General features: G+C 37.9%; 1 protein-coding gene across 2 annotated transcripts in view; it reads left to right on the top strand.

The window, feature by feature from the left end:
• The window catches only part of Myom1 (myomesin 1), a 136,154-nt gene that overhangs the window by 54,780 nt on the left and 54,097 nt on the right, over positions 1-27,277 (top strand). For both annotated transcript variants that reach the window (XM_046467439.2, XM_046467440.2), the window contains exons 11-16: positions 4,239-4,380; positions 6,806-7,005; positions 8,547-8,603; positions 20,545-20,669; positions 25,957-26,140; positions 26,802-26,976. In XM_046467439.2, the coding sequence (XP_046323395.1) occupies positions 4,239-4,380; positions 6,806-7,005; positions 8,547-8,603; positions 20,545-20,669; positions 25,957-26,140; positions 26,802-26,976 (883 nt within the window). The remainder of the gene's footprint in view (positions 1-4,238; positions 4,381-6,805; positions 7,006-8,546; positions 8,604-20,544; positions 20,670-25,956; positions 26,141-26,801; positions 26,977-27,277) is intronic.

Below are 27,277 nucleotides of genomic sequence, written 5' to 3'. Positions count from 1 at the left end.
CAATTTTTAAATTCACAAATGAAGGAAATGGAAAAATTCTAAAATTTATCAGATGTTGATGTGAGAGGATTGAGTAGATAAATGGAAAGATCCATTTCAGCTATTGCACTGAGAATTTAAGAACTCTTAGAAAAGGTTGTAACTTATAAGTTTATTTCAAATTATATGTATGTTAGGGTCTTTAAAACATTTTTATTGAGGTCCAATTTATATACCATAAGATTCACTCATATAAATACACATTTTGATGACCTTTAATGTGTTTATAAAGTTGTGCAACCGTCACCCACAATTCACTTTGAGAATATTTCTTTTTTCTTTTTCTTTTTTTTTTAAGTTGTTGGATACAATATCTTTAATTAATTAATTTATTTTTATGTGGTGCTGAGGATTGAACCCAGGGCGTCGCCCAAGCTAGGCGAGCGCTCTACTGATAAGCCACAACCCCAACCCCGCTTTTAGAATATTGCTATCACTCCTAATCTGATGCCTATTTCTCTCTCCCATACTCAGTCTAGCCTCTGGCAACCACTAATTTACTGTCTGTCTCTACAGATTTGCCATTCTGGACATTTTTGGATATTTGTGGCCTTCTCTGTCTGCTTTCTTTCATTCAACATGTAGTGAGGTTCATCCATCTTGTAATATTTTTGTTGTAATAATTTTGCAGTGTTCCAATGTATAGATGTGCCTTGTTTTGTGTATACATTCACCAGTTGATAGCTGGATTTTTTTTACTTTTTGGTTATTATGAATGATGTTGCTATGAACATTTGTCTTCATATTTGTGGGCCTATGGTTTCATTTCTCTTGGGCACATAATCACAAGTAGAATTGTTGGATCATATAATAAATTTATATTTAACTTTTTAAAGAAATTTCCAAAGTAGCTTTTTCTTCTTTTTTTCTAGTATTACTGGTTGATTGAACCCAGGGTCTTGCACATGCTAAGCAGGTGGTCTACAACTGAGTTACACCTCCAGCCCTTTTTAATTTTATTTTAAGACAGCGTCTCATCAAGTTGTCCAGGCTGACCTGGAACTCACTGACCTGGAACTCAAGCCTCAGCCTAGATCACTTTGCCAGCTGCCAAAGAGTCTTAATTGAGGCTTTGTTTTTAAAACTTTGTATCCACTAAGCTTCATGAAGCCATATCAAGTTTTTTAATAACTCTGGTATTTTTGCTGCTTAGAAAATAGTTTCTGCACCAGCATAATTAGTGTATAAAGCACCAGGTATCTGCAGAAACACTTTGCAAAACTTCACACATTTGGCCAAGGTTGTTTTATTACATAGATATGTGTTCATTGTGAAAATATAGATGATATGTATAAGCAAAGAAGAAATTAAAGAAAAGCCATCCATATGTTGTCTACTATCCAGAGATAGCCGATGATCTTTCTCTCTCTCTCTCTCTCTCTCTCTCTCTCTCTCACACACACACACACACACACACACACTGCTACAGGTGCAAACACACACACACACATAGAAACAGATGAGTAGAATGATAGTCATAAAGTATGGGATAGAAATGTCATGAAGGAATAATTGCAAATGGAAAATAAGTATATGAAAAAAGTAACTGAAGAAATGAAAATTGAAATAAGAATATTTTTATCTCCCATATAGGAAAAATCAAAAAGCTTTTAAAATCCTGGGGTTAGGGAATGGAGGAACAGGCAGGCACTCTCAGACATGGCTGGTAAATATAAATTGGCCCAACTTTTCTGAAGGTATTTTGCCACTGTATATCAAAAGCACACATTTCCAACTATTCTAGTTCTAGGAACCCAATGGAAAAAAGCAAAAAAATGTGTTTGGGAAAACTGGAAAAAAAAATCTAGATATCTATCAATATGGGAGTTGTAAAGTGTGTGTATACGTATACATGAATATATGTGGTATATGAAAGTGTGTGTGTGTGTGTGTGTGTGTGGTATATGATATATATGTAAATACATATTTATATGTATAATAAAGTATATGATAAAGTATATGCATGCTTTATGTAAACAATGAAATACAAAAAATAATGATATATACTTATATTTATTGATAGAGACTTATCAAGAAAAAGAATTTATGTCTCTATCAAACAATATAATACAATCTTATTTTAGTTCAAAAATAATCATTTTTGAGCTTATATATATAGGAAAAAACCTAGACTTATGCCAAAATATTAGTTGTAGTTATCTCTAAAGTATGGAATTAAAGGAGCGCTAAACAATATTTATTATTATTTATTTTACAGTCATGCACTACTTTTATAATAGATCAACAATAGAATTACATACATTTTGAAAAAAGTTATTAGTAGTCTGTGTCAGAGGTCAAAAGATAAAGAAGAACAAGCTAATCTTTGACCAGGGTAATCAAATCTACAGAACATTTGGCTGTTTGGAGGGCTGGGAGAGAGCAGGGCAGATGGGTGGAGAGGGTTCATGTTCACTGAGTGAGTTCTGTGGGTCGGTGCTACATAGCAGCCACTGGAAACCAAACACTGTGTTATGTTGCTTCCCTGTTGTGCTCTTGTCATTTCAAGACGACTCTGTTTATCCCATTCTATTGTGGCTTCTTGAGAACTTTTGTATTTAGCCCCAGAAGAGAACTGAATGAATGAATGAATGAATAAATGAATGAGTAACTGGAAAGATCATTAAGCCCGTCTCATGAATGGCTTATTGCAAACAATGTCATACAAATGCTGGAAAGTGGCTCCCCTATGCCTACTGTCCTCTAGACATCCCTGCTGTCGTACAACAGTGTAATGTCCACTCAGCTAACTGAATTTTGCTCCATCCATACAGGGGTTGCTGGTTGTTATGTTATAAGCCTTTAATAAAAGGACATGGCTACAGGTTGCCTGCTGTCCCCCTGGAGGCTGAGTGGCTTTCTAACATTATCTCTTCTGACACTTAGGGCCACCAGCTTCCACCTCGCCTCTTCCACTCTAACTCTGCTCTACCTTCACCAGCAACAGCCCCACTCCCCGCATCCAGTGCTTCAAAGCCTGGAAGGAAAGACATTTCTCTGCCCCCAAATGCTCATTTCCTGTCGTGTGGCATGCAAGGGATTCTGCCCTCACTTCTAATTAGATTCTCCTATAGCACATCTGCCGGAGATATTTTCCCAGAGACACTTCCCTGCTGGTTTATGGGGCATGAAACAGAATGTGCATAATCCAAACAATGTGAGCTCTTCACAGATAATGCAAACCTATTAAATTCAGAAGTCTGCAAATATTTCTGCCATGTTATCAAATGTCTTAGTAACTCATTAAGAGCTACAGAGTATAGATCAGAGGGAAAGACAGTGTTTGCTCGGTCAACAAGAGTGTTTTCTCTTGGGTGAGTGGCTCCCACATGTCTCAGCCTTTCTTCCTACTGACTCCATTTATGAGAGTGTTGGTCAAATGCCAAGAAGAGTTGGCACATGTGGACCCTTCCTCCAGGGACTTTTCTTCTTGTCTTAATCATTCTCACTTAAAAAGTTGCTTACTGAATATTTTGACTCCTCTTCTCCTCAAAGCAGCTCTGATTCACTAATTTAGCTGTGCCTGAGTGGACTGTATTATCAGAGGATCCCATTTCATAAACACTTACGGCCTTCATTTCTTGTATTATCCTGGACTTTTACTAAACTCAGATAAACTAGGCTTAGATGTGGATATATGTCAGAGTTATTTTCCCAAGTATCTTCAGTTTGGGAGCAATCATTCAGTTAAAAAGGATGTTTTCTTTTCTCTGGTCAGAGTGGTAATGCCCAGCATAAGAATGGGGTATGGGTTATTATTCTCTTTGTGAATGTACCCAGAAGGTGGCAGAAGGAGCTGTTTGTCCCCTTAGGACTCTTTCATAGATTCTTAGTAGCATTGCACAATCAACGTTTTAAGAACAGAAATTCTGGCACAAGTGACTTGTCCAAGAGCAATTTCTAACATCTACCATTAATTTTCTTTTGGAACATTTTGGGCAGCAAGAGTCATGAGGCAAAGGTCGTGGGTCCTTTTCAGAGCCCTTTCTGTTTTCTAACATAATGTTCTTCTCCCTGATGTGAAAAGCACACATTGCTATGGTGGTAAACAAATTGCAAATTTTGAAACTTGCTCTATTACAGCCAAAGAGGTAGCCACTGTGGTGGTTTGGTAAGAAATGTGTGCATCAAGACCTCAGTCTGCCAAGCTGGCAGAGCCCGTGGAAGACGTCTGATGGGATTCTTCTCTGTCTCCACAGATGCTGATGCAGAGATTGAAGGAGCCCCCGCCTCACCCTTGGATGTGGTGTGCTTGGATGCCAACAAAGACTACATCATCATCTCTTGGAAGCAGCCAGCTGTAGATGGAGGGAGCCCTATCCTGGGATATTTTATTGATAAGTTAGTGCCTAGTTGAACTTCAGTTAGCGTTCTTTGACACTACGTACAGATGCACACTTGATTTCTCCCTTCATTCCTAGGTGAAAGACTTTCTATTCTGATCCCCTTCCTCCATCCTTCATCCTTCATCCTCATTATCTTTCTCTCTTTGTTTATATCTACACGTGCACACACACACACACACGCCCACGTGAACACACACACGTATCTATATCTATATATTCTTATCTACCAATTTACCTCAATTCAAAAGAGAAATTCTTAAATTTGACCACGCATGTCACCAACTTGGCAAGAATACTGTAAATTGGAAGACTTTAGAGAGGCCACTTTAATAATGAAATATCTGATATTTTATATATTTGATGTCTATATTTCTAGTATGTCAGTAATTTAAGAATATTGACTTTAGGAATGCAAATTTTTATCTAAATTACAGGGTGCAGTTTCAAGTTATACAAGAAATAACAACAAAACTCTGCAGTATTAAATGATGCTTTTATCTATAAATTCTTGCTATTTACATTCTCCATTTTTTTTAAATTTAGTTGTAGATCGACACAATACCTTTATTTTATTTATTTGTTTTTATGTGGTGCTAATGATTGAACCCAGTGCCTTACCTGTGCTAGGCAAACGCTCTACCACAACTGTAGCTAGTTACCTAGTTTTTATGGTAACTAGGTTTTACACATTAATTATCCAGTGAGTTTGAACAATATAGACAATAAATTTAGATTATTGGCCTAAGTACATTTTTCTCTTAGTTTCTATTCAAATAGTTCTTTTTTCATTTTTGATTGGGGAAGCCACAAGGGGCAGTTAATCTGTGTTACTATATTACAAGGGCTTTGTACCAAGGTATAGTAGACTTCACATTAGTCAGGTACAGCACGGTGCAGGACTGTAATCTCAGCAACGCGGTAGGCTGAGGCAGGAGGATTTCCAGTTCAAAGCCAGCCTCAGCAATTTAGCAAGGGCCTAAGCAACTTAGTGAGACCCTGTCTCAAAAAAAAAAAAAAAAAAAGACTGCAGATGTCTTTCAATAGTTAAGCACCCCTGGGTTTAATCCCTTATAATAAAAAACAAACAAACAACAACAACAACAAAACCCTCACATCTCTAACAGTAAGTAGTGAGTATCAGAACTGGGATACACATATCAACCTGGCTATAGGTTTGTGTTCTTTCTGCTCCAACATGCTGTAGAAGTTTCTAGATCGGTGGCCCTCTACTTTTCTTTCTGCCCACATGAGGATTAGAAAGCACCCTCTAGTATCACTGTGTCACCATGACAGTGTCTGCAAAGGAAGAGGGAGAATGAGTCCTAGCAGAACTTCTGGAGACCAGGGTGGTTTGGAGAACTGTCCTCTCGGCTCCCTACCATGCCCCACCTAGAGAAGCTCCAGAATTTCTACAGAGGAAAGATTGAGATAGTCCTTTATATTAACACTGAAGAAAATGCCTAGTGTCTACTTCAAAGAATGGAAGGTGATGATGAAGAAGGGAAGACTTCCCCAGCCTCCTCTGCACGGGCACTGGCACTGTCACGCCCGTGAGCTTCATTTGGGAACCATATATTTTGGACATAGAGTCATATGGGGAAGTGATATAAACTAAAAGTGCCATTTTCTGCTTGTAAAAAACGATGCATTAATCCTAGTATGGCACAACTCAATCACAGTTTGAGTCTCTAAAGCTCTGTCAATCAGGCTAATAGCCAAATATCATATTTGTCTCTGGAGGAGTTCTCCCCCCTGCCCGCCCTTTACCCTAGGTACCAGCTGCTGTAAAAGCACTCAATTAGAAATCAGTTTCCAAGTACTTAATTTCCCTCTGGAAATCTCCCTGCCTCTAATCAATCTCATCTGTTAAACAAACAAACATAGGACACTAACCTCTTCACCATTCCACCCACACAGGATGTGGTCACCATCAAGAAAATATGTTGAGCTGTTTTCCAAACTACAGTGCAAATAATTATCTTTTTTAAAGGCGCCATCTTCCCAATAATGCTTCATTTCCTAAAAATAAAAACCTACTTAAAAAGAAGACAAAGAAAAAAATCACAAATGGTAGATTAAAGTCATCAGCCCAGGAGATGTGTCCCCATAAGACTCACCCTCCCAAGTAAAGATGATAGAAACCTACCTATTTCTTGTTCCCCCAGACTCCTACACTTAGCATTCGAGACTTCTTAGCTCCCTACTTTGGAGTTCAGAAAAGATCAGAGGCTCCTTTTTTCTTATTGAAGAAGACGCATTACATTTGAATGGTACTGAGTGCCTGCAGTTTAAATCAGTAGCAAACCATGCTGATATTTAACAGAGATGATCTGAAGCAACTAGGTGGGTTTGTAGCTTTGGCGCTATTGATTTAGCCATACTTCTTGTAATATTCTTGTCAATCATGTTCCTTCCCGTAGATGTGAGGTGGGCACAGATTGCTGGTCTCAATGCAACGACACACCTGTGAAGTTTGCTCGTTTTCCAGTCACTGGATTGATAGAAGGTCGTTCCTATATATTCCGAGTTAGAGCTGTGAATAAAACTGGAATAGGCCTTCCATCTCGAGTTTCTGAGCCTGTGGCTGCACTGGATCCCGCTGAAAAAGCTAGACTTAAAAGTAAGCACTTTTCACTTTTTTCAGGATCATCCTTAAACTTTAAAAAAAAATAACTGCAGAAGGTTTCATTGCAAGGTTACCCCTTTCCCTTCCACTAGAGGGAGATGAGAATAAGAAATCCTTATTTTCATCAGAAAATCATGGGACAAGGGAGAAGCTTGAAAACATAAGATATATTTGGTTTTTGAGTCACCCGTTCTCATATGGGCTTTATTTTTTTAAATCTTATTCAGAAAATTAACTTTGCTAATCTGAGTTCCAGGCATTACGTGTGGAATGAAATACAAAAATAGCCTGGAGAGCATTTTTATTCATTTTATTTATTATTAGCTCATCCACAATAAAGGGAACCATAAAATGACATTACAAGAATTGTTTTGTAGTAAAATTTCAGTCTATACTATGCTTCTCACCCCTGGCCCTATTGACATTTTAGGCCAATAACTCTGTGTTGGAGGTATCCTATATATTCATTGTAGGATGCTTAGCAACTTTCCTTGCCTCTACCACTCAATGCCAGGAACATAGATCCCCAATTGTGATGATCAAAACTGTCTCTAGATACTGCCAAATATCTAAAGGGGGACAAAATCCCAAATGGAGGATTACAGTTCTATTCCATATTTACAGTGTTATTCTTTACCTTAATTACATGTAATGGCATGGCAAAATAATGTCACCTTTTCCCTGTACCTGTGTCTAATCAGACTTCTTGATTATTCTCTAATCACTTTTCACCCACCCTCAGACTTCCCTGGATTTGAAAATTCCCTCCCTCTTTCCAAAATTTACAAATTTCATCTCACCCTTTCATTTACCCCTATTTTAAAATTCCAACCAAAATAAGATTTGGTTGAGTTGATGATAAGTTATCTTCTTTAATAGCTTCTTGTCTTTGTACAAACTGTGGCCAAAAGTCCCCTGATTGAAGCAGAAGTTGAACCGTTCTCTTTCTGATGTTTATGAGGATCGCAGAATGAATTTTTTCTCTAACTTTATTCCTGTCTCTTCTATTTTCTTTACTCTGAATCTAAACTAATTTCCTTGGTGGAAAACACTCCTCAAAATGTAATTGGAAAAATTGTTTTTGCTTAGTTTTATTGCTGGATGGATACTCCCTGTCCTTTTTTATCTTCATAACCTGGGGGCTTATAATTGTTCTAATTGTTCTAGAAGCGTTTTCCCCAAAATACAAGCTATCTCTTAAGAAGAGACAAGAAAGCCTACATATTTCAGGAGATCCATATTGAACAGTTACATGCGTACATGTTATATACCTAACTTGTATAAGTACATTTCCAGAAAAGTGGACTCAGTCCGTTCAGGAAGATCCTAGACTCTAGCAGATGGTGAATCTCTTGAAGATAGGGGCCATGCCCCCCATAATACCATACACATGCTTGGTAAGATTTGTTGGGAAAATACAAAAGTAAACTAACGGCAAACCCATTTGTGACTAATCCAGCCAGTTTATCAATTTATCAATACATTTAAAATGGAATTTGTGAATGTTTGTTATTTTTATTTTTGTCTCTGTTCAGGTCGCCCTTCAGCACCCTGGACTGGACAGATCATTGTCACTGAAGAGGAACCTACAGGTAAAAACTGGCTTCCCCGGCTACTGTTGCCAATGTTTTGCTCTGCAATTTGCCTTTTGCTATAGAGGGCACAGTGTATATGATTTAAGATTCTTTGGAAAGGTATTCTAAAACAGCTGGAGATCATGAAGTGACAGATCAGAAAATCACATTTTGGAGGCAGCACTGGGGCTTGAATCTGGGGCCTTCTGCACACTAAGCAAATACTCTATCACTGAGTCATACTTTCAAAGCCCCAGAGAATCACATTTTGTTTTTTAAACTTTATTGAGATGCAATACTTAAACAATAAATGTACAATTTGATACATTTTACATATGTACCCACCAGAAGCCATGGCCATGATCAAAATAATAAACATATCCATCCCATCCCCAAATTTTCTCATGCTCCTATGTGATTTTCCTTTTTCACCCCTGCCCCATCTCCAGGCCGTCAACTGATCTGCTTCTTGTCACTATAGTTCGTATTCACAATGTTAGATAAATAAAATCATACTCATTTTTGTCTGATTTTCTTCACTTGGCGTAATTATTTTGAGATTTATCCATGTTGAAGCGTGTATCAATTCATTCCAATTAATTATCCATTCACTATTAAAAGCATTCTTAAGTATTTGTGTGGACATATACATTATCAGTGCTCTAGGATAAATACCTAGGAGTTGAATGGATGGGTTATATGACATGTGCATGTTTAATTTTTAAAGGCATTGCTAAATGATCTCTAAAACGATTGTACTGGACTGGGGTTGTGGCTCAGCAGTAGAGCGCTCACCTAGCACATGCGAGGCACTGGGTTCGATCCTCAGACCACATATTAAACAAACAAACAAACAAACAAATAAATAAATAAAGGTATTATTTCCAACTACAACTAAAATATATATTTTTTAAAAAATGATTGTACCATTTACACTCCCACCAGCACTAGATGAGACTTCCAGTTGTTCCATGCCATCATTAGTACTTGTATGATCAGTCTTTTTAATTTTAGCCATTGCAGTGGGTTCACAGAGGTATTTCTTTGTGGTTGTGGTTTGCATTTCCCTCATAATATTTTTGTGTCATTTGACATCTTTTTTTTTTCTATTTCTTTTTCTGGAAATGTTGTAGTATTAGCTTTTATATTTCAATCTGTGACCCATTTCAAATTAATGTTTTCTAGACTGTGTGAAGTAAGGATCTTAGTTATTATCATTGTTAGTATTATTACTTGTGTATGTCTTTCCAGTTATTTCAGCTGTATCTATTGGAAAGATTGCCCTTTTCCCATTGAATTTGCCTTGGCACCATTGTCAAAGTCAAATGACTAAATGCCTATGAATATATTTCTAGAATCTCTAGAATTTTATTTTCTCTATCTCAATATGATACTGTCTTGACTACTGCAGCTTTTATAAGCTTTATTTTTTTTCACATACATGAATCAGGAAGCATAAATTATCTAATCTTAAGTTGTTGTTTTTTTCCAAAGTTGTTTGACTAGTCTGTCTTTGTATTTCTATATAAAATTAAATTATCTCATCAATTTGCACACACACACACACACAAATAAAACAAAGCCACTAGGATTTCAGTTGAGATTCTGCTGAATCTAAGTTGACATTTTAACAACATTGAATCCTCCAATTCATGAACAAAGATATATCACCATTTATTTAGATTTCTTTTATTGATCTCATCTTCATAGTTTTGGTATGTTTGTCTTGCACATTTTGTCAACTATTTTTTAAGTATTTCATATATCTGATGATATTGTTTAATTGTATTGCTTTTTAATTTTTAATGCTAATATATTGAAGTACAGTTGTCTCTTATATATTGATCTTATGTCTTCCAACCTTGAAGAACTAATTTAGCCAAACAAACATTAGGTTTATTGGAAATTTTTTCCATAATTTTTTTGGGGGAAATACCGGGGAATAAATTTAGGGTCACTCAACCACTGAGCTACATCCCCAGCCCTTTTTTGTTTAGAGGCAGACTTATTTACTTACTGAGTTGCTTAGCACCTTGCTTTTTCTGGGGCTGGCTTTGAACTTGCGATCCTCCTACCTCAGCCTCCCAAGTCACTGGGATTACAGGCGTGTACCTCCATTCCTGGCTCAGAATAAGTAATAAGTATTTTTTTAGTATTCAATTTTATTTATTTATTCCATTGACTATAATTCTATGTTTTGGTTTTTAGTAACTTGGATTTATAATATACATATTTTCTCAGCCTTCCTTTAATTACCATTATATTAATTTCATAGTAGTGTACGAATTCACAACATTATTATTTCACTCTCCCCTCCCAGCTGTGGTGCTATTATTGTTATACATTTTATTTGCTTATATTGCATATTATAAACCACACAATACAATGTTATGTTGACTTTAAACAGTCGATTATTTTCAAAGAGATTAAAAAGTAAAAAAAAAAAAAAAAAAGTTCTCACCAGCCTAGTGGCACACACCTGCATTCCAGCAACTTGGGAATTTGAGGCACAGGGATTGCAAATCTGAGGTCAACCTTAGCAATTTAATGAGACCTTGTCTCAAAATTTAAAAAACTTAAAAGATCCAGTTATGTAGCTTAGTGGTGGAACGCCCACTATGTTCAATCTTAAGTACAAAAAAATTAAAAAAGGAAGAAAAGAATTCTCAATATTTATTTACATTTTTACTGTTTTCTTTGCTTTTCAGATTCTTTTTTTTTAATTGGTTGTTCAAAACATTACAAAGCTCTTGACATATCATATTTCATACATTAGATTCAAGTGGGTTATGAACTCCCATTTTTACCCCAAATACAGATCGCAGAATCACATCGGTTACACATCCACATTTTTACATAATGCCCTATTAGTAACTGTTGTATTCTGCTACCTTTCCTATCCTCTACTATCCCCTCTGCCCTCCCCTCCCATCTTCTCTCTCTACCCCATCTGCTGTAATTTAATTCTCTCCCTTGTTTTTTTCTTTTTTTCCCTTTCCCCTCACAACCTCTTATATGTAATTTTGTATAACAATGAGGGTCTCCTTCCATTTCCATGCAATTTCCCTTTTCTCTCCCTTTCCCTCCCACCTCATGTCTAAAGTTAATCTTTTACTCCTGCTCTTCCTCCCTGCTCTGTTCTTAGTTGCTCTCATTATATCAAAGAAGACATTTGGCATTTGCTTTTTAGGGATTGGCTAGCTTCACTTAGCATAATCTGTTCTAATGCCATACATTTCCCTGCAAATTCCATGATTTTGTCATTTTTTAGTGCAGCATAATACTCCATTGTGTGTAAATGCCACATTTTTTTTATCCATTCATCTATTGAAGGGCATCTGGGTTGGTTCCACAGTCTGGCTATTGTGAATTGTGCTGCTATGAACATCGATGTGGCAGTATCCCTGTAGTACGCTCTTTTAAGGTCTTTAGGGAATAGTCCGAGAAGGGCAATAGCTGGGTCAAATGGTGGTTCCATTCCCAGCTTTCCCAGGAATCTCCATACTGCTTTCCAAATTGGCTGCAGCAATTTGCAGTCCCACCAGCAATGTACAAGAATACCCTTTTCCCCACATCCTCGCCAGCACTTGTTGTTTGACTTCATAATGGCTGCTAATCTTACTGGAGTGAGATGGTATCTTAGGGTGGTTTTGATTTGCATTTCTCTGACTGCTAGAGATGGTGAGCATTTTTTCATGTATTTGTTGATTGAGTGTATATCCTCCTCTGAGAAGCGTCTGTTCAGGTCTTTGGCCCATTTGTTGATTGGGTTATTTGTTTTCTTATTGTCTAATTTTTTGAGTTCTTTGTATACTCTGGATATTAGGGCTCTATCTGAAGTGTGAGGAGTAAAAATTTGTTCCCAGGATGTAGGCTCCCTATTTACCTCTCTTATTGTTTCTCTTGCTGAGAAAAAACTTTTTAGTTTGAGTAAGTCCCATTTGTTTGTTCTAATTATTAACTCTTGTGCTATGGGTGTCCTAGTAAGGAATTAGGAGCCCGACCCCACAATATGTAGATTGGAGCCAACTTTTTCTTCTATCAGAGTCTCTGATTTGATATCAAGCTCTTTGATCCATTTTGAGTTCACTTTTGTGCATGGCGAGAGAAAGGGATTCAGTTTCATTTTGTTGCATATGGATTTCCAGTTTTCCCAGCACCATTTGTTGAAGATGCTATCCTTCCTCCATTGCATGCTTTTAGCCCCTTTATCAAATATAAGAAAGTTGTAATTTTGTGGATTGGTCTCTGTGTCCTCTATTCTGTACCATTGGTCCACCCGCCTGTTTTGGTACCAGTACCATGCTGTTTTTGTTACTATTGCTCTGTAGTATAGTTTGAAGTCTGGTATCGCTATACCGCCTGATTCACACTTCCTGCTTAGAATTGCTTTTGCTATTCTGGGTCTTTTGTTCTTCCATATGAATTTCATGATTGCTTTATCTATTTCTACAAGAAATGCCGTTGGGATTTTGATTGGCATTGCATTAAACCTATAGAGAACTTTGGGTAATATTGCCATTTTGATGATGTTAGTTCTTCCTATCCATGAACAGGGTATATTTTTTCATCTTCTAAGGTCTTCCTCTATTTCTCTCTTTAGGGTTCTGTAGTTTTCATTGTATAAATCTTTCACCTCTTTTGTTAGGTTGACTCCCAAGTATTTTATTTTATTTTTTTTTGAGGATATTGTGAATAGAGTGGTTGTCCTCATTTCCATTTCAGAAGATTTGTAGCTGATATACAGGAATGCCTTTAATTTATGCATGTTGATTTTATATCCTGCCACTTTGATGAATTCATTTATTAGCTCTAGTAGTTTCTTTGTAGACCCTTTTGGGTCTGTTAGATATAGTATCATATCACCCACAAATAGTGATAATTTAAGTTCTTATTTTCCTATATTTATGCCTTTAATTTCTTTTGTCTGTCTAATTGCTCTGGCTTTTTAGTATTTTGAAAATTATATTGAATAAAAGTGGTGAGAGAGGGCATCCCTGTCTTGTTCCAGATTTTAGAGGGAATGCCTTCAGTTTTTCTCCATTCAGAATGATGCTAGCCTGAGGCTTAGCATAGATAGCTTTTACAATGTTGAGGTAAGTTCCTGTTATCCCTAGTTTTTCTAGTGTTTTGAACATAAAGGGATGCTATACTTTGTCGAATGCTTTTTCTGCATCTATCGAGATGATCATATGGTTCTTATCTTTAAGTCTATTGATGTGGTGAATAACATTTATTGATTTCCGTATATTGAACCAGCCTTGCATCCCAGGGATGAATCCTACTTGATCACGGTGCACAATTTTTTTGATATGCTTTTGTATTCGATTCGCCAGGATTTTATTGAGGATTTTTGCATCTAAGTTCATTAGAGATATTGGTCTGTAGTTTTCTTTCTTTGAAGTGTCTTTGTCTGGTTTCGGGATCAGGGTGATGTTGGCCTCATAGATTGAATTTGGAAGAGCTCCTTCTTTTTCTATTTCTTGAAATAGCTTGAAAAGTATTGGTATTAATTCTTCTTTGAAGGTTTTGTAAAACTCCGCTGTATATCCATCTGGTCCAGGGCTTTTCTTGGTTGGTAGTCTTTTGATGGCTTCTTCTATTTCCTCCTTTGTTATTGGTCTGTTTAAATTGTGTGTATCTTCCTGACTCAATCTGGGCAAATCATACGATTTAAGAAATTTATCGATATCTTCACTATCTTCTATTTTATTGGAATATAGGGTTTCAAAATAATTTCTAATTATCTTCTGTATTTCTGTAGTGTCCGTTGTGATATTGCCTTTTTCATCCCGTATGTTAGTAATTTGAATTCTCTCTTTTTCTCTTCGTTAGCATGGCTAAGGGTCTGTCGATCTTATTTATTTTTTCGAAGAACCAACTTTTAGTTTTATCAATTTCTTCAATGTTTTTTTTTGTTTCAATTTTGTTGATTTCTGCTCTGATTTTAATTATTTCTTGCCTTCTACTACATTTGCTGTTGTTTTGCTCTTCCTTTTCTAGGATTTTGAGATGAAGTGTGAGTTCATTTATTTGTTGGGTTTTTTTCTTTATTTTGAGGAATGAACTCCAGGCAATGAATTTCCCTCTTAAAACTGCTTTCATTGTGTCCCATAGATTCCGATATGTTGTGTCTGTATTTTCATTTGTCTCTAAGAATTTTTTGATTTCCTCCTTTATGTCTTCTGTAACCCATTGATCATTCAGTAACATATTGTTCATTTTCCAGGTGATGGAGGATTTTTCCTTCCTTCTTTTATCATTGATTTCCAGTTTCATTGCATTATGATCAGACAAGATGCATGGTATTATCTCCACACCTTTATATTTACTAATAGTTGCCCTATGGCATAATATATGATCTATCTTTGAGAAGGATCCGTGCTGCTGAGAAGAACGTGTATCCACTTGATGATGGTTGATATATTCTATATATGTCGGTTAAGTCTAGGTTATTGATTGTGTCATTGAGTTCTATAGTTTCTTTATTCAGCTTTTGTCTGGAGGATCTGTCTAATGGCGAGAGCGGTGTGTTGAAGTCACCCATTATTATTGTGTTGTGGTCTATTTGACTCTTGAACTTGAGGAGAGTTTGTTTTATGAACGTTGCAGCACCATTGTTTGGTGCATACAAATTGATAATTGTTATGTCTTGTTGGTGGATGGTTCCTTTTAACGGTATATAGTGTCCTTCTTTATCCCTTTTGATTAACTTAGGTTTGAAGTTGGTTTTATTTGATATGAGTATGGCTACTCCTGCTTGCTTCTGAGGACCATGTGAGTGGTATGATTTTTTCCAACTTTTCACCTTCAGCCTGTGTATGTCTTTTCCTATCATATGAGTCTCCTGAAGGCAGCATATTGTTGGATTTGTTTTTTTAATCCAGGTTACTAGCCTATGTCTCTTGATTGGTGAATTTAAACCATTAACGTTTAAGGTTACTATTGATATATGATTTGTACTTCCAGTCATGCTTATTTATTTATTTATTTTAATATGTCTAGTTTTTCCTTTTTGGTTATTTTTTTTCCTTCCCTTTACTGTGTTACCTCCCACTGTTGGTTTTGGGTGCTGTTTTTCAATTCCTCTTCCTGTAGTGTTTTGCTCAAAATGCTTTGCAGTGCTGGTTTTCTGGCTGTGAATTCTTTTAACTTTTGTTTATCGTGAAATATTTTAATTTCATTGTCAAATCTGAAGCTTAATTTTGCTGGATACAGTATTCTTGGTTGGAATCCATTATTTTTCAGCGTTTGAAATACGTTGTTCCAGGATCTTCTCGCTTTCAACGTCTGTGATGAAAAATCAGCCATTAACCTAATTGGTTTACCCCTGAATGTAATCTCCCTCTTTTCTCTCATAGCTTTTAATATTCTCTCCTTGTTATGTATGTTGGATATCTTCATAATTATGTGTCTTGGAGTTGGTCTATTACGGTTTTGTATGTTAGGGGTCCTGTAGGCTTCCAGGATTTGGCAATCCATTCCATCTTTCATATTTGGGAAGTTTTCTAAGATTATTTCATTCAATAGATTGTTCATTCCTTTGGTTTGAACCTCTATATCTTCTTCTATCCCAATGACTCTCAAGTTTGTTTTTTTAATGACATCCCATGTCTCTTGGATGGATTGCTTGTGATTCCTTAGCATCCTTTCTGTGTTGACTATATTCTTTTCAACTTGATAAACTTTGTCTTCATTATCTGATGTTCTGACTTCTATTTGATCTAGTCTATTTGTAATATTCTCGTTTGAGTTTTTAATTTGGTTTATGGTTTCCTGCATTTCTAGAATTACTGTTTGATTTTTTTTTAAAATCTCTGTCTCCTGGTAGAGCTCATTCTTTGCCATTTGAATTTGCTTATGTAATTCGTTTTCAAAGTATCCTTTCATTGTTTGAACTTGCTGTCTAATGTCTTCTCTAAGATTCTGTTCCATCTGAGTTAGGTATGCCTTGAGTTCTTTCTCTGTCCATTTTTCTGATGCCTCTAGGTTCTCCTGTGAATTTAAGTTGTCCTGCATTGTTTATAATCCTTTTTTCCCTTGTTTTTTCATGGTGCTCACGTTACTTTCCAACTCTGTTTGACTGCTGTGTTTCTGTTTTCTCCTTTAAATTTGTTTTGGTTTTTATAGTTCCAATATCTGTCCTTTGTGTTGGGAGACAATGTTTAGAGATGTTGGATTTAATTGTGATTTAAGGTAAATTCATTAGTTTCATTAAAGGCCTACAGATTTTGATGGCGTATAGAGAATTGAGGTTTGAACTTAGGATTTTATGTTAAGGTCGGGTGATTTGATGGTATGGAGGTTAGTATATGTTAGCTTCTTTGGGGGGTTGCTCAAATGCAGGCAGATATTAACAAGAGAATAGACAGGAGTACTTGGGGGTAGTTAAGGGCCTAGGCAGACTATAGACCAATTCGTAGAATTCATCTATTTGCATTTAGTAAGTTGTACGTAATCTGGGTGGTCATGCTTAAGAGGAAAGATGGGGAAAAGGTAAGGAAGCAAACCAAGAAAGAGAGAGGAAGAGAAGAAAGAAAGAGAAAAGAATAGAAAAGAAAAAGAAATGATAAAAAAATAATAAAATGCAGTTAAATAAAAATTACAATTAAAAAAATAATTTAAAAAAATTAAGGTTAAAAAATTTAAAAAAGAAAGAAAAAAAAAACGCACTGTTAGGCTTCTATTTTCTTCACTTCCAGTAGGTGGTGCTGTGCCTTCCGGGCCAAGATTTTGCTCTCAGGCTGTAGGAAACAATCCGTGTGAGGCTGCTCCCTCCTCCCCCACCTGGTGTCTCTCAAAACCCATTAGCTTAGGTTTATTCCTGGTCTCTAGTCTCGTCACTTCTCCTGCCAGCCAGGCCTTTCCCAGTGTGATACCTCTCGGCAGTTCAAGCTACACTCTGGGCCTGCAGTTTCCTGGACGTGGAGCACAGCTATTGGGAACTGGCACCTTATTGTTTTGATTCCCTCCGCTAGCCCCTCCTCCGAGAGCTGGCGAGACAGGTTTCGTTTTCGCCGCTGGTGGGAGGGGGGAGTTGGAGATCAGGTGCCTTTCCCCACGCCTCTATTCACGCTCACTCTGTTAATCACGCCCCCAGACAGCCAGGGAGAGATTTTATGCGATTTCCCGCTGTATGGGAGATGGGCTAAATGGCACACACCTGTTCTATCGCTGAACGTGCTGCATTCTGTCCGAAACTGGCAATGGTGACATCACCTGTCCAAGATGGTGGCCGATGGCTTCCTCGGTGGACTGTCCCGTGTGGAGGACAGAACTGGACCGCTTCCTTCCCCGTCTCAAACCCAGAACTCAGCCCGAAGCACAGTGAGGGCACAGCCGGCAGGACCCCACAGCATCTGCAGCACTGTTCCTCTGCGCTGCTGACACGCCGTTTCTCGGTGGGCCGCAGTCTCTAGCAGTGGGGCGGGCCGCCGATCAAACAGCCTGAATCTCCGGGCGCACGGTTCACTCACGGTTGAGCCCCAGTAACCGATCCTCGGGTGATGGAAATCCTTCCTCTAGGTTTCGGTGCACCCCAATTTTGCTGGAGATTCCTAACAAGATAGCTTTTGGCTGTTCTAACTTGTTATTAACCTGCACAGTGACGCGGTACACAGGGGTGGTGCACTCTATTCACCGCCATCTTCCAATCTCCCACTTTTCAGATTCTATTAAGACTTTCTTTCTACCTGAACCACTTCCTTTAACTTTCTTATATTGCAGGTCTTTAGTTATAAAATATTTTATCTATTGTATATATTTTTTAGAGTCTCTGTTTTACCTTTTTTGAAAAACATCTTCACTGAATATAGAGTTTTAGACTGACAGTTTTCTTTCAGAATTTAGGAGCTTGGTCCATTGTCATGCAGATCTGCACTATAAGAATGACTGCTGTTATTATTTCTGTTTCTGGATAGGTGTTATGTCTTTTTTCTCTATCTGCTACCGAGATTCTCTTTATTACTGGTTTTAGAAATTTGATTATGATTTGCATTTGTGTAGTTTTCTTCATATATAAAGAGTTTCTAGGACCTGTGAGTTTGTATTTGTTATTAGCTCTGGAAGATTTTTACTTGCTCTTTCTTGTCTTTTCTTCTTCAGGAACTCTGACTACATGCCACTTGAAACCACTTGAAATGTCCCACAGCTCCCTGTTGCTATGTTCATTCAATCCTTACTCTCTTGAGCCTGTGGAGTGTTTTTATTGCTGTTTCCGTGTCCTTGTCTACTTAATCTTGTTCAGCAATTCACAGATACTGATTCTATAATCAGCAGCTTTTCTTGTTTTGCTTCTGTTGATTGATTCTTCTCCTCATTAGAGATCATGTTTTCATGTTTCTTTTCATAGTTGGTAATTGTTTATTAGGTGCCAGACATTTGTTTGGTACTGGATATTTTTTATATTTGTAGAAATACACTTGAGCTTTATCTGGGAAAACAATTTAATCTTTTTAAGAATTGCTTTTGTTAGGTCGTGGGGAACTCAACAAGGTTAACCTAAACAAGAGAAGGAACAAGAGCATCATGCAAGAAGGAAGAGACTTGTAGGATTATGCCCTTGTTAAAGTCCATAGGCATTCCTACAAGTGTTGTAGATTGGTGAGTTTAAAGAGAACACAAAGAAAGGGGAATTTATTTACATGACTTTGATTTTGATCATCAGATTTTATTGTGGTTAGCATCTGAGGGGTATGTTGAGTTTGGGTCAGTGAGATGAGGAACAAGTAGGCTCTATCACAAACAACCACACAGCAGGGCAAAGTTTCAATTAGGCCAGACAGGACTGGGTACAACCGGGTATCGAACAACTTATGTCAGACCTAAAAACGTCTGCCAAGGCAGCAACTATATTAAATAAACAAATGTACCAATTTGGCAAACAAAATTACAAGACATCCTCTATTGTTTCTGGCAGTCCTAGCTGGGTAGAAAATTAGAAGTTATGAGAATGGGGTTGGAAAAGTCACAGAGAAAGAAAGGACAGATTTCAGGAGTACCCAGATCCTGGCAGTCCCAGGGTATCTAGAGTTTAGACCCAAATGAACTCTCCATAGGCAGGGTTTCCACTGGCTCAGAGATTAAAACAAGGTGGAGAACAAAATCCTTTGACCAGGTAAGCAGAAGCCAAGGTCAGCAGAGTTGGGTTTATAGTTGAAGTTATGGTAAAGCTGGTCTTTCCTTCCTTCCTTCCTTCCTTCCTTCCTTTCTTTCTTCCAGCGGTTGAACTCAGGGGCATTCAACCACTGAGCCACATTCCCAGCCCTATTTTGTATTTTACTCAGAGACAGGGTCTCACTGAGCTGCTTAGTGCCTCACCATTGCTGAGGCTGGCTTTGAACCTGCAGTCTTCTTGTCTCAGCCTCCAGAGCCACTGGGATTATAGGCCTGCGCCATCGTGCTGGCAAAACTGGCCTTTCTTATTAGGCAGAGAGTGAGGGTCTGAAAATACGTAGATACCAAAGGTCAACGTTAAGTAAGTGCCTCAAGGCTAGTGGGTGGGACAGAGATAGGCACTTCACTGAAACTGAAAGGAGGCACCAAAGGAATCAGCTGAGCTCACTGGGAGTGCCAGTACCAATAAAGGATGACAGAATCAAACCCCACCCCCTCGTGACACACCGCAGACTTCAGCACGCACTTCTTCACGACCTTCACGACCTTCAGCACCTAAGCTCCCACTTGCTGTGCTGTTCAGCTTCTGTTTTCATCAACTCAAGTATAAACAACTCAAAGACAAAAACCGTGTCCCAGGCTCCTCAGGTCTGTGTGCTAAATACTCAATGGCATCTAACAATTGAATGAATGATGTTTCAGGGAGATGTTTAGAGACAAGGTACTTCTTTATACGGTGGAGCCATAATTAATGATTCCTCCCAGAGGACAGAAGCATCTTAGGACTCTCTGAGTGTCCCAGGCCACCCAGATGGTATGCTCACTTGTCCTTGTTGTTTTTCAGAGGGTATTATTCCCGGGCCTCCCACCAACCTCTCTGTCACTGAGGCCACCAGGAGCTACGTGGTACTAAGCTGGAAGCCCCCTGGCCAGCGTGGCCATGAGGGCATCATGTACTTTGTGGAAAAGGTAAGACTCCAGAATCAAGGTTACTTTGTGCCACTTCCCAGACTTTTTTTTTAGAAGTAAAGTTGTGGGAACAGTGAACTGAGGGAGAAGAAAAGGGGGATATCCTGAACTCTACGTCCTTACAACCATGAACTCTCCATAGAAAGATGTATATCTTGTAGAACTTTGCCTGAAAGTCTTCTTGTCTCAGGGGACTTATGGAACTTAAAGCCTCACCCATAAACTCTTAAGAGGACTACAGATCCCAAATCATGTCTCCTATAGGAAAAAGAAGTATTCCTGAAATTGTAGATTGCCTTTATGATGGCATTTTTCTGGAGATTTTCTGTCTCCCTTTCTGTGTTAAGGGATCTTCATTCCTCTACCACTTGACCTTGTGTGATAGGGAATGAACATCAATGGGGTAGATAGGTCAGAGGAATAGAGAAGTTGCACTACTTTGAAACAAGAGGGAGAGTTGAGCATAGCAAGCCCTCACTCACCACCATGCTCAGCTAGCATTACTCTAAGTGCAGAGAGTAGAGTGGGGTCAGGGATGACAAAACCACCAAAGACACTGGAGAGTTCTTTCTCACAAACACACTTGTGTTGAGGATCAGAACACTAGGGAGGGTCACATACAATGAAGGCCTAGAGTGAGTGAAATGGATGAGGATGAAATGTCAATCAATCATACACCCCTGTTCAAGGGGAGTTCTGATAAGCATTGATGCCCAGCAAAAGGAAAAGAGTCAACCTGCAGGACAGGATTGGGGAAACAGATCCAGTTGCCAGTATGGAAACACAGGAGAGCCTTCAGGTAAGGCCCAGGTCAAAGGGATGCAAGAAATCCCTGGTTCACAGGATCATGGCTTCTTGAAAAGGATGTTTAAGGAGTTTGCTTAACATGAGGCTCAAAATCCATTTGTTAAGAAAATTTTTATGAGGGATGGGGAGATTGCAGTGGTAGAACACTTAACCTAGCATGCATAAGGCATTGTGTTCGATCCCTAGTACCTCAAACAAACAAACAAAAAAACCCACATATGATTAGGGTATAATTGAGAAGATAAAACAAAATACTTTTTGTCTTATATATTAGAACATTTACATTTTTATTGGTAGTGATGATGCACTTTTTTGGTTGGTTGATGGTTGGTTCTTGGTTTTTTTGGCTCTGTTTTTGTTTTGTACTGGGGATTAAACAAACCTGGGGGTGCTTACCCACTGAGCCACATCCCCGGCCTTTTTTTTTTTTTTTTTTTTAATTTTGAGACAGGGTCTCGCTAAGTTGCTTAGTGCCTCACTACATTGCTGAGGCTGGTTTTGAACTTGTGATCCTCCTGCCTCAGCCTCCCAAACTGCTGAGATTACAGGTGTGCACCACCATGCCTGGCCTATTTTTTGAACAGTAAATGAAACCAGCCTTTGCACTTTCAAATTTTATTTTTATAAAATTGTATACTAGCATGAAAACTTATAATTTACATTTTACTTTGATAGCAAAATCATAGAAGGACCTTTTTTCACATAAATACGGAGTGCAAATAATTTTCCTCTTTTATCTTGAATGCTTATTCATCAGAATTGAATATCAATTCAATTTCAGAAAATCTATTAGGTCACCTTCCCTGACAATTATTGCAAGAGAATAAATTTCATAACCATCTGTAAATTAGGCAGCAACATAAAAACAACATAGAGATATCTTTTGGTCTTTTATTTATTTCAAATCAATGGCCCTTGACAAAATTATAGGAGAGCTAAAAATGCAAGTGTCCAGGATTTCCATTTTTTTTTGTACCAGGAATTGAACCCATTTCAATTAAGGGGTGCTTAACTACTGAGCCACATCCCCAGCCCTTTTTTACTATTTTATTTAGAGACAGGATCTCACTGAGTTTTTAAGTGTCTTGCTAAGTTGCTGAGGTTGGCTTTGAACTCTCAATCCTCCTGCCTCAGCCTCCCCAGTTGCTGGGATTACAGTATACACCACAGTGCCCAGCTCCATAATTTCCCTTTATTAATTACTTTCCTCATGTTTAGCTCATGTCTTTAAGCTGCATTCCTCTCTTCCTTCTTATCCCTAGCAAACTGATAACCATAAATTCATCATCTCTTCCACATGAACATGGATATTTCCCAAAAGAGTCTGGTTTTGGGGGGCTGGAGCTGGCGCTGGGGTTCAGTGGTAGCACACTTGCCTGGCATGTGTGAGGCACTGGGTTCGATTCTCAGCACTGGGTATGAATAAATAAAATAAAGTTCTATCAAAACTACAAAAATATTTTTTTAAACAAAGAGTCTGGTTTTACAAAAGTAATATTTAACATTTATATGTACATAGTTATATTTTCTAGATATTAGCCTCAAATAAAATAAAACCCAAGTAGCATTCTGAGCTTTTTTTGTTTGCTTGTTTGTTTAATAGAGGGCAAGAATAGAGTGGTAGATAAATAAATGTTCATTTCCTGGGGGTGTTTAACACACACCTGCTCTTCATCTCTTTGAAATGATACACAGGGAGTTCTGAATAACCTCTGTGACAGTAATTACCATCTTTCCTGTGATAACAAAGCACAACAACCCAATTCTGAGGCATTTTCTGAGGAGTCAACACTGGCTTCTGTTGAATGTTTCCTCTGGTCACATCAACTCTAATTTCTCCATGAAAGTCTTTCACTTACCTAGACCTAAATACATATGAACCTGTGATTAAAGATGTTAAGTATCTTCCACCAGCCCACCCATTTGGATAGAAGTGGACATTCATGGGTACCATGTTGATTTGAGAGGCTGCATGGGGTGTAGTCCACTCTTACAGAACACCCACGATGCTGAGACATTGGCGATGTAGAACGTGTCCAAAGACTTGGGGGTGTTTACAGAACTGTCTAAATGACAAACCATTCTGAGCTGAGTCTAAAATTATTTTTGCTGAATTACTTCTGCCCCATGGTGTATTTCCATTTCCAGAATGTTCATGCATCTGGCAGTACTGGCTCTTGGGTTAGTCCTATACTTGCATTTTCTCATGGAACTTTTCACCTGGGATTTGCATGCACATAGAACATGAACCTGTCTACAGGCCTGCAGCCAACTAGTTATGTCATATCTGTGATCCCTAAAATGATTGAGATTGATTGTTTTATTAGTGCGGGAATCAGATAAATCTATTTCTGCACTCCAACCGTCCCTATCCTATATTCTTTTCAGCCCCCGACTTTTTCCTTGTGTATCTTACATCTTGAGCTCTTTCCCTCATTCCCCTGTCAAAAATACAGTCCTGTCCGAGATAAGGACTATACCACTTGCCAGGCTCTGTTTCTATCCACAGGAATGAAAACGGTGTTTGCCATAGGCCTGGAACTTTTCTACATGTTAACCCACTGACTTCTTAAAGTAACCCTTTGAGGTTCATAGTTTTATTTTCATTATAGTTATTTTGTAGATGAGAGAATTAAGATATTGATGGGATATATCATTTGTCTACCATCACACAGCAAGCATGAGCCTGAGCTAGGATTTGAACCTGGGCAGTCTGGCTCAGATCCACAAATCCAACCACAGGTTGAACATTCATAATCTGAAAATCCAAAATCATGAGCCAACATGATGCTCAAAATGTTTTGGATTTTAGGTTTTCAGATAGAGGATTCTTAACCAATAAAGTCTATGCAAGTTTTCCAAAAATCCAAAAAATTCCAACATCTGAGGCACTTCTGGTTCCAAGCATTTCAAATAAGGAATACTGAACCTGTATTTCACAAGCTGCCTTTCAATCTTCCTGAATTCAATCTCTTGAGAACTTCAAAAGCATCATTGAGAGGGGCAAAGTTATAACAATATAAAGTTCTTAACCTAACAAAAGACAGCTATTATTTGTTATTATGAAAGTATAAACGACCAATAATTGTTTAAGGAAATATCCCCCTGGGGGGGATATGTCAAAACACAACTATAAACTAAAAAATTAAATGTCTGAGACAAAGTTACCCTTCAGTAGGCAGTAGATCACACAGACAAATGACACATTATCCTAAAAGACAATGCAAGGGACTTTAGCGGTTGCCTTACTAAATCTGCCTATTTTACAGATGATGAAACCCAGACCAAAAGCATTCATGAGATTTTCCAAGATCGTGTAGCTCATTATTAACACAACTAGGATCAGACCCATGTCTTTGGGTCCCTTCTATCATTCCACACCTCCAGTCAAGACAGTGAAGATTATGCTGAATAATGTTCTAGTAAACTTATATGCCCCAAATATGTCACCTTTGACAGCTGGTTAATCTGTCACAAAATCTGGATTTCTGGAAAAATCTTTTGAAACCCTTAAAAATATCTGTAGCAAAATCAGGCAAGATTTTAGAAATCTCTGCTTCTGCTGACCTTGGATGCATTTGGAAGTAGACTAGGAGAAAGAAAGGCTCACTGAAGAATTCTGACAGTTTTCTTACTATATTCTCTACCAAATCTCACCACATTCTCCATTTAAGGATTTCTATGTCACTCTGCATCATTTTAATTTTAAGAGTAAATCTCTTTAAATTAGTTTTCCCATGACTTACCCTAAAATTTGTGCAAGAATAAAAAGCGCACATTCTTTGAATTTCACTCATTCATTCAGACTAAAAAAGTTGATTACTATGTGCCAGAAACAGTTCTAGGCTCTAGATTAGAGTAGTGAATTCAACAGCTCTCTAAATTCATGGAATATACTTTCCAGTGGAGGAGACAACAAATAAGTTATTTAATTTCAAATAGGAATACATGTTTTGGAGAGAAATAAAGTAGGGCAAGGGATAGAGTGATGTTAAAAAAAAAAAAAAACAAGAATTCTTTTTAAATTGGCGATGGGATCTGGTGATTGAAGCAGCCTCTCTGAAGACACGTGGTTATTTGAGCACAGGACCTGAATGATGTTATGAGTCACTAAATAACGCTCAATTAAAATAATACAGCTTACAACAATGTCATGAAAATTTATATGATACAGCATATTACATTTAATTATCTGCCCTATGTATTATAAAAATACCTGACTCCAAACTATCCTTGAAATAAAAACTTCTTTAAGTAGATGGATTTGCTTAATAAAGGAAGTGAAGTCTTAAAAGTCCCAAGCTTGTCAAAGCCCCTTTGGTATAGAGAATCCTGGGCCCACTTTCTTCTTTCCTCCAGTCTAACTTAGGAGCAGGTGGCAGTGTGTTGGCAGGTAAATAAAACTTGGAGATGCCTGTCCTCAATGGAGCCCCCTTTGTACTCTGTGGGCTTTCAATGGGGTTCCCTGTTCTTGCTGCAGTGTGACGCGGGAACAGAAAACTGGCAGCGGGTGAACACAGAACTCCCAGTGAAGTCTCCACGCTTTGCCCTCTTCGACTTGGCCGAGGGGAAATCCTACCGCTTCAGAGTGCGCTGCTCCAACTCTGCAGGAGTTGGGGAACCCTCAGAGGCGACGGAAGTGACTGTGGTAGGGGACAAACTTGGTAAGTGTAGCCTCAGATGGAGCAACTGTGAACTTATTTACTCCAAGAGAACATTCCAAAGCATGAATGGAGTTAGTATGCATACGTGCATATACCCACAGTGTCTGTGTGTCTATAAATACATAACTGAGCATTTATTTTAAATATCTAAACGAATTTAAAACTGAATACATCTAGTGCAGTACATTTGGGGAAAGAGATTTACTTGCAATGTTAAACACTTGGAAACACACATAATGTCATCTATTCAGAGTTCATTTTATAGCTATTTTCTGATTCTTTTTTGTTATTTCTTCCTTTCTAACCCTTCCATTTGGGTCTTATAACACACACACACACACACACAGATAAAAATGGTGACATCCTTCTCTCATATATTTAATTGATGGTTGTACTTGGCCTATCTATTGAATAAAAATTCATTATTTTTGTTTATAAAAAGTAAACTTCCCCAGTTTTTCTAAAGTGCATGTAAATTTAGTTGATGCTCCCAAATTAGCACTTAAAATTTTTCTGCCTTAACAAATATATTATGAAATAAAGCAGATTATTGACATAATTATTTATTTACAATTTCCATATATGTGTGTTTATGCAGATGTGATGAGGTTAATTTTTCCAAACCATCCTGGGTTTTATTACCATTTTTCTCCTTACTCAGATATCCCCAAGCCCCCTGGCAAAATCATCCCAAGCAGAAACACAGACACCTCAGTGGTGGTTTCCTGGGAGGAGTCCAAAGATGCCCAAGAGCTGGTCGGATACTACATCGAGTCAAGCATCGTTGGCTCTGGCAAGTGGGAGCCCTGCAACAACAACCCTGTAAAGGGCTCACGGTAATTAAATGGGGTGTTTTAGAGCCACTGGGGGCCCAAACTGCAGCACAAACATCTAATGAAGGGAGATTAAGAAAGAGAAAAAATACCACACATCTCCTTTAAATATCCAAATCCATTTAAAATGGAGCATGTCGAACGGAGTACATTTGGGACGAAAAGTTTGGCTTGTAATGTTGAACACTTAGAAACCATGGCAGCTCTTCTGAGAGTTCGTTTTATACCTCTTTTCTGATTCTATTTCTTTTTATTATTTCTTTCTTTCTTCCCCCTCTGTTCAGGGCTTCAATAGGGAATGAGA

This window comes from Marmota monax, unplaced genomic scaffold (genome assembly GCF_021218885.2).
Source record: "Marmota monax isolate L192 unplaced genomic scaffold, Marmota_monax_Labrador192_F-V1.1 WCK01_AAM20220418_F8-fsc00103, whole genome shotgun sequence".
NCBI classification, from domain to species: Eukaryota; Metazoa; Chordata; class Mammalia; order Rodentia; family Sciuridae; genus Marmota; species Marmota monax.
The sequence above is the reverse complement of the archived record's forward strand: the minus strand, read 5'-3'. Positions and strand labels throughout refer to the sequence as shown.